Source organism: Notolepis coatsorum, assembly GCF_963971535.1.
Source record: "Notolepis coatsorum genome assembly, chromosome: 15".
NCBI classification, from domain to species: domain Eukaryota; kingdom Metazoa; phylum Chordata; class Actinopteri; order Aulopiformes; family Paralepididae; genus Notolepis; species Notolepis coatsorum.
Window position 1 is genome coordinate 44,736,572 of NC_140179.1, and position 17,181 is coordinate 44,753,752.

At 41.3% G+C, this 17,181-nt stretch overlaps 1 protein-coding gene across 1 annotated transcript in view; it reads left to right on the plus strand.

Moving 5' to 3' along the window:
• gsap (gamma-secretase activating protein) overlaps window positions 1–17,181 on the plus strand; it is a 125,314-nt gene that overhangs the window by 58,389 nt on the left and 49,744 nt on the right. Inside the window, exons 16-25 of the mRNA XM_084330985.1 lie at window positions 2,312–2,582; window positions 2,915–2,962; window positions 3,205–3,283; window positions 3,377–3,446; window positions 3,887–3,966; window positions 4,101–4,181; window positions 9,113–9,235; window positions 11,450–11,508; window positions 11,878–11,909; window positions 12,826–12,887. Coding sequence (XP_084187111.1) covers window positions 2,312–2,582; window positions 2,915–2,962; window positions 3,205–3,283; window positions 3,377–3,446; window positions 3,887–3,966; window positions 4,101–4,181; window positions 9,113–9,235; window positions 11,450–11,508; window positions 11,878–11,909; window positions 12,826–12,887 — 905 coding nt within the window. The remainder of the gene's footprint in view (window positions 1–2,311; window positions 2,583–2,914; window positions 2,963–3,204; window positions 3,284–3,376; window positions 3,447–3,886; window positions 3,967–4,100; window positions 4,182–9,112; window positions 9,236–11,449; window positions 11,509–11,877; window positions 11,910–12,825; window positions 12,888–17,181) is intronic.

Here is a 17,181-nt window from a genome sequence, read left to right on the forward strand (position 1 = left end):
TGATGTTGTACTGACTGAATGTCATGTTAGTGTGGTCATGTCAGTGATGTCAGTTTTTATGAATGAACGTTTTAAGGTCTGTTTTGTGTTTGTTTTATGTTAGGACTACGGGTGGAAATTAGCCCTGTGCTATTCCCGGCATATTTACGTCCTTATCATGCTGTGATGTTATGCATACACTCATGTAAATTATGTTCATTAATTTGCATTGTCCTTAATAAACGCATCTTAAATCTTAAATCCTTCTCTCCTCCTGCCCTCTCCTTCTATCCTCCTATACTCCCCTTCTCTCCTCCTGTACTCCCATTCTCTCCTCCTGTACTCCCTTTCTCTTCTCCTGTACTCCCTTTCTCTTCTCCTGTCCTCTCATTCTCTCCTCTATCTCTCCCTCTCTCTCTCTCCCTCCCCCCTCTCTATCTTCCTCATTCACTCCATTAAACTTAATATATTGTACCTGGATAGGCCTACTGGCTAGATCAGTGGGATATTTGAATGGCAACAGGAGAGCATTCAAGTTATTTGTTGTTGTGTTGTTTGAATAATTTCTCTCCCTATCATCATTGTAAGAGCCAAAGCTATATATATATTTAGGTTATTGTATTATATGAATGTTTAATATTGATTGGATTTGATAAAGTCATTGAATCGTCGTATTTGTCATAATAGAGCATTCTAGAACATAGAACCTTCTAGAATGTTTGTGGTGATGTCGTAATAGACCTTTCTGGAACATAGAACATTCTAGAACATTTGTGGAATGTCATAATACTACTTTCTAGAACATAAAACATTCTAGATGAAGTCATGATAGAAAGTTATGGAACCTGCGTGATGTCACCGTATGATGTCATAACCGAACATTCTAGAACATTTGGGTCATTTCATCCTCGCTTTCTTTAGCATCTCCATGACCGTCTTCATCATCATTTCTCTCCATAGCATCATCTGCATTCTCTTTTTCCTCAATTTCTTCATCATTTCTCTCCATAGAATCATCTGCATTTTCTCTTTCCTCCACTTCTTCACCATCTCTCTTCCTGATATCATCATTTTCCTCTTGAATATCTCCATCTTCATTGTCTGTACTGTCTTTATCTAAGGTGGAGCAAATAATATTTGTTTTATAATAGTAATATAATTGTACGGTATATAATATTCGTACTGTAGCCTACAATGTTATAATTGTATTATAAAATAATATGTCATATAGCACTACCACCACTAGCCCTCTTGCCTTGATTGGAATAAAAAGGGTCTATGGTTGGTCAATTTAAATGTTTAAGACACATTTTTCTGTCCAAAATAAGCATTATTGACCATGTTAGCACCAGATTCTCAGTTATAATCCAAACTATGGCTCTGTAACACAAGCTTGTACACATAGTAGTGAGGACTTACAAATACATACCTGTATCCTTATCTCCTCCCTTACTATTGTTGCTTTGGACCCAATTTTTCAAAGAGAAGCTGCCTCTAGCAGCATTTTTCAGCTGCTTTTTAATATTCGTCCGATTTATTTCTCTCCTTGGCATTCTGTAATCATAGAATATAGGCCAACGCTAAACCCATTTACCCAAGTTTACTACCACTCTTAAATTAGCTTTAAAAAGCAATTCACACTGAATTTAAAGTGCTATGGATATATTTTTGTGCAAATAATCCTAAAATAATAATAATAATAATAATAATAATATTATTATAATAATTATTTCTAAATTGAGAACACAGGTTAGCATAAATGTTTAGCTAAGCAAGGTACCTGTTTAGTTAGCTAGCTACAGTAGTAATACAGCTAGCCTAGGCTAACACATACTGCCATCAATAAAAGCACTTGCAGTGTACATACATTAGTATTTAGTAATGCATAATTGGTAAAACAAACTCAATCTTTGCAACTTCAAAGAAAGCTTTCCTCACACACAGCAGTAGGATGCAGGGTTACAGCTCAGACTGCATTAAGCCTTCTGGCATCTGAACATTCAAGAGGGGATGTGTCTAAAACTGAAAACTTAAATGGATGGAATATTGTAGTGACAGGGCTGCTCAGAGTTGTAGCTAACACTTTTGCGTGACATTATTTAACATGGTCAAGTTTAGACCATTGGAAGGGCACCAATGGGCACGTCTAGTTTTTCCACTCAAAAGGGTACTTTAGGTTTAGCGCGATGTTTTCAACTGTGGGGGCAGTTGTCTCCTAATATCCTATACCCTACCTCCTAACATCTATCCTAACCTCTGTCACCCTACCCCCTTATACACCCTACATCCTAACATCCTGTACCCTATTTCCTACCACCTCTGTCCCCTCTAGGTCCACATGCAGACTTAGGCCTCCCAGGCCAGAGTTCCAGTATGGTGGTGTTAGGCCACCAGGAGGAGCCTCCTGTCTCTCTACTGGACCTGGGGAGTGGGAAGATCTACACAGCAGACCTTAGCTCCGCCTACCTGCTGCAGATCATAAGTCCAGACACGCCCACCTGCTACGGCTGCAGGCATATGGACACACCCACCAGCCCTTCACACACGCCCACCAGCCCTTCACACACGCCCACCAGCCCTTCACACACGCCCACCAGCCCCGGGTCAGTTTTTAACCTACATTTGTTTATTTGGAATCTCTGTCATTTAGCATATTTTGTTGCCCATAGAGGCATTTCACATAATGTGTAGAATACCCATTATTTGATATTGATATGTGAATATAAGTTGTAACCGTCCACAACACAAAACCACAGGGCTTGTTTATTTCCTCTGCTTCAGAGTGACACCATGTGTTGAGAATTGTTCCAACATGAATCAAGCATAGGAAGTGCACCAGGTTTTGTGTTGTGGATGGTTCAAAGTTTTGCCTGCGTGTTATGGAGTGGATTAACACTTTTATTGTCCGCTGACCCTGTTTGCTGCCTGTCTGAAGCTTCCCGGTTCACTCAGACCTGGGCCAGAACTCGGACCTGGTCCCTTGGTGAGTAATAGCATGGCATCAACTAAACTACTAGCAAGATTTATTATAAATGTCCAAATATCCTTACTATCTCTTTTAAACTCCCAGATAAACACAGCTTTCCCAACCGTGGGCGAGTTAACACGGTTTTGGTTGGAATCTGTCGCTATGATATCATGGTAGATAAATGGATAATAGATAATACTATTATTTAACATGAACATGTAGGAGTTTGACTCCTGTGAACCTGTTGATCTCTCCAGCAGGTCTGATGCTCAGCGCCTGGCAGCTCTGCACTGTCTGCTGGTCTATATGGGAAGTGACCCTGATGTGAAAATCAAGGTAGAGAGGGAGGGAGAGAGAGAGAGAGATAGATATAGATATAGATAGAGCGAGAGAGAGAGGTTCAGTCTAACGTCAGTGTCTTCTCTTCAGATCACTGATTGGCTGTGCGACAATGCCATCGCATTTGAATCCTTTGATCAGATCCAGGAGTTTATTCTAGGTGAGAATCAGTGTTACTATGAGAGATCAGTAGCCTGTATTACAGTATACTATGTACACAATTTCTTCACTGTCTGTGAATTTAAGTATTATGAATAGTATTCTCATGACTTGACAACCATTATGGTGCAGTGTGCACATTATGATGAATTGAAAATGGGGGACCCTGATGTAAACAAGACGAAAGTCTGTCTCTGTTCTATATCCCCTTAACAATTGTGTGTATTGAGCTGTACTGTATTGTACCCATTCTGCAATCTGTTAATAAAGTTTTCAATCAATCAGTGTACATCTACTGTATCAAAACCTAGCCTCCTGGGAGTGGCTGGGTAGTCTAGACGAGGTCTAAGCACTCGCCTACCGCTGCAGAAACCCAGGTTCAAAAACACACAAATAAATCTCTCTCTCTCTATCTCCCTCTCTCTCCCTCTCCCTTCTCAGCCTCTCTTTACAGAATCAGTTATGACAAGTATATTTGTCTGGATGAAATCCTGCCATATTCTTCTGTCTTTGACAAGAAGGTACAATAACACACACTCATGTCTGACAAACACACATGTCCATGCGTGCACCCCACACACACACACACACACACACACACACACACACACACACACACACACACACACACACTGTTATCTTGTGTGTGTTACAGGAGGTTCCAGCGTGTCTGGTGGAGGTCCCTGGAGTCTACTGTACCTCTGAACTACATACTGAACCTGTCTTCAGAGGGAAGGTATGTCTGTTGTAGGAGGTGTGTGGATCCTCTCCTTAGCTACCCTGGCAGCCAGGGTAATTTGCTAGCCGCCTAGACCAATTTCAGAGGGCATGACAGACAAATTCCTTCAGCCAATCAGTGTAACAAAAGAATGGCGAAAAGTAATCCAGCCAGTAGATTGATTGATTGATTGATTGATGTTTTAAATTTAGCATTTTCACTTTTAATGTATTCCAATGAGGGCAGACGCATGACTGCATTGTCACGATGATTAAAAGCAAACGATAAGAGATGAAGCATTGTGACTCGCACATGAGCACTTCAAGGAGTAGGTGAAGGGTTGTGTGCGATATTGTGGCATCCCGTCGACAATTGTGGCCACGGTGACGATCGGAACAGAAGGGGGGGGAAAGCAAAATAATCTGTTTTTTCTAGAGTGGCTAGCAATTGGTGTCTATGGGGAGGAGAACCTTCAAACAAATGGTCATCAGTTGAGATAGAAATGTCCAATTCCATTTATTTTTCTTTTGTGAGCGAACAGACAGCCGTGTCATCGTTTTGATGTGTTTTTTTTTTCTACGTCCAAAATTGAGATCACTTTCGCAATTTACCCAAGGTGGTGGACAAAAAATTATTTCAACTCCCGCACTCTAACTTGCAATGCATTTCCAATGGGACCGAAATGTTCCCGATTTGTAGCCAAACGATGCGGTGAAACTTTCCGAGTTTGAATAGCGCTGTTGCCATAGGCAAGCCGGTCGTTTTGATACCTTTCACGTGTATGGGGCGCGAACGCTCTAGCACGAGTAGTGTTTGCAAAATCGGTGGAATAAAGAAGATAGATAGAAGAATAAAAAGAGTATAGATTACTATAGTGTGGGTGGCAACCTGGCTTCGCTCCTGGCCACACTAATAAAAAAATATATACTTGACAATAAGTATATAGACCAAGATGGCCACAAAAAAATGAAACATAATATAACAAGCTGTGAACAATGTTTGTAAACAGAGAAACAAGAGGAATTCATATAAATTATATAGGATATAATGTGTTTTGTCTCAAGTGCCATGCTTTCTCCAAAAATCCTGCAGTATAACTGTGAAAATTACTTTTTTGTCTGTTAGTGCATACAGTTAGTTCTTGTTTAATTGTTGTTATTGAGTCTATTTCTGCTATAACTGCACTTGGCTGTGGCTGTTTATTCTATGTTAACGTTACCTCTTGTTGTGTTTATTCTACTAATGTTAACACTTGTTGTGTTTATTATACTAACGTTAACGCTACTGTTCTTTGTGTTTATTCTACGAACGTTACCACTCATTGCGTTTATTCTACTAACATTAATCTTACCGCTCATTCCTTCACGAGACACAATTACTGTTTTGCCAGTGGCAGCTTGTATTTCACATAATCAACTACAGTATGTGAACCAATCAGGGGCTGCGTTCCACTGGGGGACAGGACAGCAGTTACAATGCGCTCACCGATTGGCAACGTCTGTACGTCGGTACGTCTGAGGGTACTCCTCAGACGTACCGAGACACACTTTATGAACACAACGCTTGAACCAAACCTCTCTCATGAGTCTGTCTCTCTTGTCCAATCAGAAAACACAGTGACAGTCTGTCACACAGAAGCGGGCAAACTGACAAGTCTGTCTCTCTCATCCAATCAGAAACGCGCGATTTCACAAAGAATGGATTGCACGCGCTAAATCTGTGGTGTGCGATTAGCACCCACTATTTGCTCCATCTTTGCGAGCTATTCACTAAAGATATTGCGCGGATGATATACTAGCACAAACACGCCCATAGGTCTGCAATTTGCTCCCGATATCTGTCAGCACAATTTGCTCGCGGAGCAGTTTGCACCTGGCAGCGCTGTTTGCAGATATCGGGAAGGGGAAAAGATAAATCTGAACTGAGGGAGAGGGAAGCTCTTGGACATAACAATATTTTTCACCATTTGTATTTCGTATTGTATTTAGTTTATTTTGTAATGTATAGAACTAGGGCTGTACCGAATGCTTCGAAGCTTCGATCACAATGTTGATGTTGTAATAATGTTCTAAATCAACATTCAAATTTTTTATTTCGAATTTTTTTTGAATATATTTTATTTAAATTTTTTTATCTTTTTTTTTGTTGTGTCTATTCAATCTGTTTAAACCAATGGGGGTTTTCTTCACAGTTGCAGTTAAAGATTAGGCTACACTAATATTATAATATTATACTATAAGACGTCACCATCACTTTCATACCAACCGTGCCCTTATTGGATTATTTATGTTGACGAAACTGATTAGTTATATTCATTAAAGAAAGTTTATTTAATAAAAGAAAAAGACTCATTTAATCAGATTAATCACTTTATTCAAATTGAGGATTTAGTTAAAATTATTTATTAAGTAAAACATTTTTTTAATAGACATTCGAAGCTTCGTCCGAATACTTCAATCGAAGCTTCGAATGTTAAAAAATGACATTCGGTACAGCCCTATATAGAACTTGCTTAATTTGTATTTTCATGACACATTGCATCCTTTGTTTTTGTCCCTATCTTTCGTCATGGCATTTGTTTGTCATGTCATCCCCAAATAAATTATTTCGAGCAAACCTGTCCATGGTGCTGAATTTTAGACCGAAGTGAGGCACTGTGTCAGTGAAAATATTTTCTCATTTAGGAATATTTTTTGAGTGAGAAATTAAGTTGTATTTGATGTTTAGTTAAGAGAATAGAACCCTCATTATCATATACTCCAGAATAAACGTTTCATTGACCGTGTTTCCAGCGTCTACTCATGGACCTGATGAAACATTATAAATAAAAACAGATGCAGATCCACATCCATGGGCAGACCGGGTCTCATGGCTGTTCAGGATGTAGCACTACAATGATCTGGAATACTTTGGGGGGACTATATAGCATTGCCCCACCGCTACCATCCAGGCATCTAAACCGTCTTTTTAAGATGCCAAATGTGCACTCTATCACACCGCATGTTCTGACGTGAGCCCGCCTCTCCAACGTTGGCAGGATTACGCACAGGAGTCATCAGCCATGGCTGGAGTTGGTAGCCGCCGTCACCTCTACAAAAGCACGTACTTTCCCCCCCCACACATTTGCAATGAATATTACAGCACAAACGTTTGCGTCATCCAAAATGTTGTCTGTAGTCGTGCACAGACCCAGGGAATTTGGCAACCATATCCCTTATTATATTACTGGCATTGCATACTACCTGGGTGTTGATTGAATACTTTGCTTCCTATTTAAAAAAAAACATGTTTGTTTTCGCTTGGTGGTACAATTGGAACGTGAGTGCAGTCAATAGTGCCGACAACTTTGGGGAAGCCGACAGCGTTAAATAACAATATTTAAATAATAAATAAGATTGCATGGGATCTCTGGGTGGCTGGCTCAATATCATCCTTGATTTCATCGAGTAGATCAAGAATAGCTTGAGCTGGCAACCTGTGTCTCCAGATGATTTTGGTCTTGCTTAAATCAAAAAGTGATATTCTCATTAGAACTATTCTTTCATCCGGGCGGCTGGGTAGCGCAGCGGACTAAGCGCTCGCCTACCACCGCAGAGACACTGGGATCGAATCCAGCTGTCAGCGGTACCTCCAGCTTGGTCGGTCGTCCATATTAACACAATTGGCAGTGTTAGCGGGTGGTAAGCCGGTGGGGTATGTATCCTGGTTGTAAACAGCGACTCCTACAGGTCGGTCGGGGTGCCTGCTCAGCAAGGAAGGGAACTGGGGCAGATAGTGTGATCCTCCCACGCGTTGCACTCCCCCAGTGAGAGTCCTCGCTGTCAGGTGAAAAGAAGCGGTTGGTTGACTCCACATGTATCGGAGGAAGACATGTGGTAGTCTTCACCCTCCCCAGACCGACAGTAGGGGGCAAGAGCACAACGACCAGGAAGGGAATTGGCATAGCGACTAACATTGGGATGGGAGAAAAATACGAGCACAAAAAAATAATATATATATATATATTCTTTCATGGGCACGCCTGGCAGTACGATGCCTTCGCCTGCCAACAATTACTACTGCCACGATCACCTGAGACGCTGGCAATGACACTCTTTATAAATGCGCTTAATTACCACCAAATAAAAATTTTGCACAGGCATAGTGTCAGAAAAAGCAATCCCTTTGTGAATGCGCCCCACTCTCTCTCGTCCAATCAGAAAACAGTGACGCATACATCCACCTCCTCTTTTTTTTTATCCACTTTTTCTCCCATTTTCTATATTTTCTCCCATCCCAATTTCGTATCATCCAATTCAACCCTCCCCTGTCACGAATGCTGTTTCTTGCCTACCACAAGCCGGCTGCAATGTGGACTAAGTCATACATAGCACAAGTCCCCTCCGGTACTTGAGGTAACAGCAGTCGCATCTTTTCACCTGCGCAGCTCGATCTCTCAGTGGCGAGGAGTAACGCGTGGGAGGCTCACGCTGCCCCCGACACTTCCTGATTCTACTGCGCAGGCGCACCAACCGACCTGTAGGAGTCGCTGTCCACAACGCCCGATCCCCACCCATTGGTTTTCCACCCCCTAATACGGCCAATGTGTATTAGTATGAACGACCAGCTAAACTGAAAGCAATGTGGAGCGCTGGGCTCGAACAGGCAAGCCCAGCGTCTCCGTCATTCGTGGCGAGCGCCTTGCCCACTACGCCACGTAGCCGCCCATACATCCACCTCCTCTTATAGATGAATTGCTGTATTTTTCCCAGAGCGAGTGAGAATCTAATGCTTTGCTCTACTGAATTAATTATTTATTGAATTTTCTTGTGACCAGAATCTAAACTACATATTTAATTTATGTGTGTGTACGGTATATGTGTGTGTACATGTAACTTTTGTGTGTGTGTGTGTGTGTTTATCTATGTGTGTGTGTGTGCGCGTGCGCGTATGTGTGTGTGTGCGTGCAGGCCAGGTCTCAGCAGGGCTTCTGGGAGGAGCTTCAGTGGACGACAGAGAAGATGAAATACTTGGAAGCTGTTTCCAACCCCAGATACACAACATCACACATACAGGCTGACTGGGAAACACTGGTGTGTGTGTGTAAACTGTATAATTTAACAACCAAACTGTCAAATGTAAATAATAATGAAAAAAACATTGATATGAGGTGAACTGAAAACACATCACTGATAGTTTTGTATGCTTTTGTGCCTGTAATACAAGCCAATAAGTGTGTTACAAAGTACAGCCCAATGACTAATAATAGTCTCCTGTTGGTGCTACCTATAATAGCAAACACGACACAAGCAACTTAATTGTAAGCATTTTGTACGCCTGCTTTGATGTGGTAATAATATGTACATTTTGTAATCAATATTTGAATTTCAGGATATTTGCCTCATTTCAGCCTATTCATAGTCTAATCTTAGGGACAAGTCTGAGACAGACAGCTCTACTGTGGGATGTGATTTTTCCGTTTTTAACCCGATTTCCGGTTTTTCTGACCTAAAATCATGATAAAAAAATATCCATAAAAAAAAAAGGAAAAAATATATATTGTAAAAGAAAAGATAATAATTTTTTTTTTTATATGTTTTGATTATTTTCCCACCAGGTCTAAGTGAAACGCGAAAGCAACATTTATCAGACCTGCTATTCTTGCATAACAGATTTTCATTGGCTATCGATAATGTTAGCAGTTTTGTTGAGTGGCGCGAGATGCTGTCAACACACTAGGAAACACACTAACACTGGATTGCTTTTGTAAAATTGACCAACCAGGGAAGGTTACTTGCAAGCAGTGCCGCAGTCTGCCACTCAACACTACTCAAGGGAGAGCAAGCATTGTTAATGTGAAGCTCTGTAGAAACATCAAACTCTCAAGCATGAGGTACAGAAGCCAACCTAGACATAACCAAGAAGCTGAGATGGAGAAATGTCACCACCTTCATTCTCAAAATCGACCTGAGAGCAAAAGAAAAGCAGAAGAGTCCATTAGTCCAACTGCAGCCCTTCGCAGTAGGCAAGACTTCGAGAGGAGGCAGTTACAGGTGTTACACTATCTGGTTGCAAAGAAGAAAAGATAAGGTCCTAACATTAGTGTTTGAGCCAGGATGACTTGGGAGGGGTCAAGATCACCCCCTTCAAATTTTTTAGGGGGACACTGATATATTTGATTCATTTTCTTTGTCCCCTGTGAACAGTTCAATATGTACAAATAAAATGTGTTAATTCATTCAAATGGAGTGTTTATAAAAAAAAAAGATTGTTTAGAAAATGTCCAGTTTTTTTTAACACATTAACTGCCACACTTATATCCATCAATGTATGATCACTGCCACCAGTCTAAGCCTGGAGATGTTCACCTTCTTTGCAGGGCTATAACTTTTTAAATTGTATTGCTAAATTGACATTACTATGGCCCATTCAACATCGATTATCTATCGTTCAGGATGTAGGAACGTTATATTATACTTTTTCATTCATAGATTCATACGAAAATACCATCTAGAATATAAATATGTTTTTATCGTTTTCTGCAGTAATTCCTAGAACGTGAGTTATAGGCATAAACGCATATATAGATTATCAACTGCCGTTTGTTGGCGATACACGCTATATAAAAAATGTCAACTACATGATCCTAAACGTTATGACTTATCATGCACGGATGAACGGGGGGGGGTCGTTTATAATTCCGTGATCGTCAGTAAATGCTTTATGTAGTATGGGTGATATATTGATCAGAGCAGTTTGCATTAATAATAATAAACAAACTCGCTGTAAATGACGTCCTCTTACCGTTCGCCGATGAGCCTGGAGGAAAAAGATCTCACTTATTTGACGGCGATCTCCTAGATCCTTTTCCGGTTTGTATAATCATAATAAACTCCCAAATCATATCGATTATTGCGTTATGGCAGCGATCGCTACACACGGACGTGTGTCTAGAGTCCCACAACAATATGTGAGTGGCGGACACATTTGCCAGATGCACGGAGATCTCCAGAGATCCATTTCCGGTTGTAACTCGCCGATCATCCACCAGGCGGCAGTATTGAAGCGTTGCAGAGTTGTGCAGACTCCCACTTTATCAGACCAGGCTCCGTGAGGGAATAATGAATACCATGGCGAAAAAATTAAATATGATCTCAATAACGTCGTACGCCGTGGAATGGCAGAATTAGCATGACCTTGAAACACGTTGTACAACGTTTTTGGCGCAGGATGTGTGGCGCAATCACGTGCGCGCGCGCGCGTGTGTGTGTGAGCCATCCCAGTGATTGTGTGTGTGTGTGTTTCAGAGGTGTGAGAGCATGAAGTCATCCAACCATCTGAGACACCTGGAGGACAATGCCAGGAAGTGAGTTTGATTGATCAGACTGGTAGAAGGTCATACATATCCAACCTACCCATGCTCTTTATTTACTAGGATAGGTTCTCTGAGCATGATGCTCAGAGAGCCTATCCTGGTAAATAAAGGTTAAACACACAAGATGATTTCTGACTGGAAATATTCAAATTATGTACGCAGCTACACGCTATCTCTTGATATAATAGCATTCTCATCTCCCATGCAATGTCAGACATTCAATATATATATTGTTGTACATTTTAATAAAGAAACCTCCATAATATTCTGCAGAATGAATGTGTCTCCCAGGAATAAGTTGTTTTGTTTTGAAGGTGTGTGTCCTCAGAGAGTTCTAATGATGTTCTGTCTCCTCTGTAGAGTTCTGTCTGTGGTCGACACCTGGAGCCTAGGTGAGGAATCACAAGACACACACACACAAAAAATCGATACGTAGTAGTATCGCGATACTGTATCGATACAGGGACGCCAAGTATCGATATTTAATTATTCATAATTTTTATATATCTTTTTTGTATAAGGAAGTTGCATTGTTCATTTCAATACCTGTAATAGTACAGTAGTCCACACACACAGACATGGAATATGACTGTAATACAAACAGTTCAGTTTGTCAGGTACATGCAACACAGATTATAGTGTTTACATCTGTCTGCTTGAGAAAATACCATGTTCTGCAATAAAAATGATTGAAGTGAGATGAACAGACTGAACTTTATTTTATTAGATAAACATGTTGACAACGTTTTACTTTGCAGTTGAAAAAAGGTAATAAATTTAATTTGAGCAAAAAAAAGAAGAAATTAAAAAAGAAAATATCGCAATATTTTCAGCGTATTGCGATATATTTAGTATCACGCTACTAGTATCGTGACGCAAGTATCGCGATAGTATCGTATCGTGAGGTCTCTGGCGATTCCCACCCCTAATGTCTATTGTCTATACTTCTATCTATTATGTATTATGCTACTATGCCTATAGAGCGTAGCGCCCAAGCTTGACACTGCTAGACGAACAATACCATACCCTTAGCCGCCAGAGATGAAGCCCTCCTGCTGACTTGTTGTACGATAAGAGTGTCCGCTAAATGACTAAAGATAAATGTAAATATAGCAGCACATCAGTAGCAGCACACCAGTAGTAGGACAATGCCAGGACAATGTTAAATGGTTCTTCTTCAGTGGTGTCTGTTTATAATGATGTAAAATTGGTCTTCTTCAGTGGTGTCTGTTTATAATACTTTTAAATGGTTCTTCTTCATTGGTGTCTGTTTCTAATAATGTTAAAATTGTTATTCTTCTCTTCCAGATAAGAAGCTGGTACCACTGTTCCAAGAGGAAGATCACCAGCAGAGGGCACTCATAGGCCTGGTGAGACACACACACACGCACACGCACACACACACACACACACAGCTTTACCATGTTCAGAAGCTATAGCTATTCAGCCCTCTGCTATTCTTAGAACGACCCATCTCTCTCTCTCTCTCTCTCTCTCTCTCTCTCTCTCTCTCTCTCTCTCTCTCTCTCTCTCTCTCTCTCTCTATATATATTTGTATATACCGGTATGTATATTTGGCTCCATCTCTCACTCTTCATCCCTTTCTCTATTCATCCCTCTCTATATATCCCTCTTTTTCTTTCCCTCCCTCACCCTTCCCTCCACTCCCTCTCTCTCCTCTCCATCCCTTCCTCACCACTCTCTCTCTCCCTCCCTCTCTCCCGCCCTCTCTCCCTCCCTCTCGCCCTCCTATTTTAAATGAGATTTTCCATTTTAATCATTTAGCGGATGCTGTCCCCCAGAGTGACTCACAGTAGTTCAACAGTAAGAAACAGTTTCTAGTGCCATCCTCATAACCAGCAGCTAAATATCTGCCTTCCTCCTTCCCTCCCTCCCTCATTCTCTTACTCCTTCTCTCCCTCCATCCAGGCCTCTCTCCCTGTCTCCCAGAGGGGGTCACATTTTCAACACTGCACTCATTTAGACGGCTTATGCTTAGTTAGGCACTGTTTCCTCTTCTTTCTCGCTCTCCCCTTCTCTCTCCACTCTTCCTCTCCTCCCTTCCTCTCCTCTCTCCTCTTCTCTCTTCATCTCTCCTCTCCTACTCTCCCCTCTTATCTCTTCCTCTCCTCTATCTCCTCTCTTCCTCTCCTCCTCTCCTCTCTTACTCTCTCCTACTCTCCTCTCCCACCCTACTCTCCTCACCTCTCTCATCTCTTCTCCTCCTCCCGTTGGCTCTCTTTTGCATTCATCCTGTCCTCTCCAGCATTCTCCTCCTCCAATCCTCTTTTCTCCCCCCTCCTACTCTCTCCTCCCCTCTGTTCTCTTCTCCTCTCTCCTCCCCCCTCATCTGTTCCTCTCTTCTCCCTTCCTCTCCTCTCTCATCCTCCCCTTCCCTCTCCTCTCTTCTCCCTTTCCTCTCATCCCATCCCCCACAACTATCTTCCTCTCCTCTCTTGTTCTATAGTTCTAATTTGATCTAATTTGTAGGCAGGGAAAGTTTGAGTTGAACTTGATTTGACCCTGCTGAGTACAGACTAAAGTATGCTGTAGATGTCACACACACAAACAAACACTCACACAGACATGTTCAGTGCTCTATTATTCACTGTGTATGTGTGAAGGGTGCGGGTTCTTAGCTGGACAAAATGGATGCACAGTTGTAGTTGGAGTTACTAAGCTAACATTGGTAGCAGAGGACGGCCTCTGGCAATTACAAAGTCCCACCAGCATTTGACGAGAGGAAGTCTTGCCAAAGTTGGAAAAATTAGGTTGACATTTGGACACTGGTTGTTTACCGACCTGGAGAATAAGAAGCAGGCCTTGGCAGTTGCCACATCGCTAATGGGAATATTGTGTTAGCTTTCAAGCTACTAGATACTGTGTTAGCGTTCAAGCTACTAGATACTGTGCTAGCATTCAAGCTACTAGATACTGTGTTAGCGTTCAATCTACTAGATCTGTGTTCGCTTCTAAGCTACTAGATACTGTATTAGCGTTCAAGCTACTAGATACTGTGTTAGCGTTCAAGCTACTAGATACTGTGTTAGCATTCAATGTACTAGATATTGTGTTTGCTTTCAAACTACTAGATACTGTGTTAGCGTAAAAGGTACTATATTGTGTTAGCTTTCAAGGTACTAGATATTGTGTTTGCTTTCAAGCTACTCGATTGTGTTAATGTTCACGCTACTAGATACTGTGATAGATTTCAAGCTACTAGATAGTGTGTTAGCTTTCAAGGTACTATATATTGTGTTAGCTTTCAAACTACTAGATACTGTGTTAGCGTACAAGGTACTATATGTTGTGTTAGCTTTCAAGCTACTAAATACTGTGTTAGCTTTCAAGCTAATAGACACTGTGTTAGCTTTCAAGCTACTAGATACTGTGTTAGTGTTCAAGCTACTAGATACTGTGTTAGCGTACAAGGTACTATATATTGTGTTAGCTTTCAAGCTACTAAATACTGTGTTAGCTTTCAAGCTAATAGACACTGTGTTAGCTTTCAAGCTACTAGATACTGTGTTAGTGTTCAAGCTACTAGATACTGTGTTAGCGTTCAAGCTACTAGATTCTGTGTTAGCGATCAAGCTACTAGATTCTGTGTTAGTGTTCAAGCTACTAGATTCTGTGTTAGTGTTCAAGCTACTAGATACTGTGTTAGTGTTCAAGCTACTAGATACTGTGTTAGCGTTCAAGCTACTAGATACTGTGATAGCTTTCAAGCTACTAGATACTGTGTTAGCATTCAAGCTACTAGATACTGTGTTCGCTTCCAAGCTACTAGATACTGTGTTAGCTTCCAAGCTACGAGATACTGTTAGCTTTCAAGCTACTAGATACTGTGTTAGCTTCTAAGCTACTAGATACCATGTTAGCTTCTAAGCTACTAGTGTAGTGCCGAGAGATGAGAGTCGGAGACGGTGGCTTGAGGCAGAGTGACTAGCATTTATTAAGCACAGAAATACAACATGCTACTGCTACGTTGCTTGCAGTCGACTGACTTGACTCTTCTTCTTCTTATTTGAATTTCCGGCAGTGTAGACGCATCGTGGCGTATTACTGCCCTCCGCAATTCTTTTGATGGGCTCTTCTTCTTACATACATACACAAATGTTCTAGAACATTGGTCATGACATCATGTTCGGCTATGACATCACCACAAATGTTCCAGAATGTTCGATGTTCTAGAATGTTCGGCTATGACATCATCACAAATGTTCCAGAATGTTCGGGCGGAACTAATGTTCCTAAAACAATAGTACCATGGGTGAATTATGTACCATTACAATCACTACATACTAAGTAGTTTCAGCCACTAGATGTCACTAGAGCACCACCAAAATAATGTGGTATTTATATTGTAATATATAGCCAGAATGTCAGAACCTGACATTGTTCTGATCAAACTTTCAGAACTTTGCAGATCAAATATGACTCTAGATCTAGCAATATCATATCAAACTCACCACTAGAAATGTTGTCAGAAACATATTTTAGATTCAACTTTAGGTAGAAAAAGATAAATTTGACAAGCGAAGGAACCACCATTTTCTTTTAGAAAACGGGAGCAGAGAACCACGGACTGCCCACTAGCAGCACGTTTATCCAATCAGGTGCATTCCAGGTGGGAAAACAGCAAGTAGGGAGGGGATACATCACGCAATGTGCACTTGCTGCCCAAAGGTCGACACCCAGAAACGTCCTGTGCAGCAAAATAGCAAGAAAGAAAGATCCAGGGAGAGGGAGGGGTCTCTGCAGATAAACACAATGACATGCACTGTAGTGATGATTGAGAGGAATTATGTTTGTATGAGTCTATACGTTTTTTTTTTTTTTTTTTTTTTATATATAATTGTACTCATTATACCTTTAAAGACAAACAATTGATGCTTACCGCTTTGTGAACATGAAGGAAGCCTTGAAGTCAGAATATTTGGCAACGATTCGCCACAGAGGGGCGCTGGTGAACTGCAAGACTGCAGTGTGTAGATGCTGCTGACTCTGCCCACTACACAGTTTTACCGCAAGCGAGAAAGTAGGTCAAGTGTGAAATTTCAAACAGCCGTTCAGGGCAGGAATCCACTCGACAGATATGGGAGCAGAAGAAAACGTTGCAGTATGCCAAAACACACGTTACTGGGCAAAGGATTGTCCACAGAAAAATCTACATGTAAAATTGGACAGAAGATGACAGACGATTAAAAAATTACGTTGTTGCCAAAGGGACCACTGTCGGAACCGCTGGCTGACAGAGATGTTCATGGTGGAGTCTTTAGGTGCAGCTTGGATTCATACTTGCACTAGAACGGTGTGTGGAGACAAACGCCTTGATTGTTATGTAAGTGGACTAACACAGAATGAGCTATTAGAAGTGGACGACCCAAAGGAGTGCAAGGCCGTTTGAGTGTGGCGACGGGAGAGTTATTTCTTCTACAAAGAAAGTGAAACTTCCAGCCATGATGAGACGGACCAGATGTCAAATTGAAAGTGACGTCGCCGCAGATTATTCCATTGCTTATAAAGCAACACAGCAACACCATGGGAAATATCTCCGCCACACTGCCTGGCTACCTATTAAAGCAGAGACTGAGCAAACTATTGCTAGTTATCTTATACTCTCTCTCTCACTCTCTCTCTCTTTCTCTCTCTGTGTAAGCT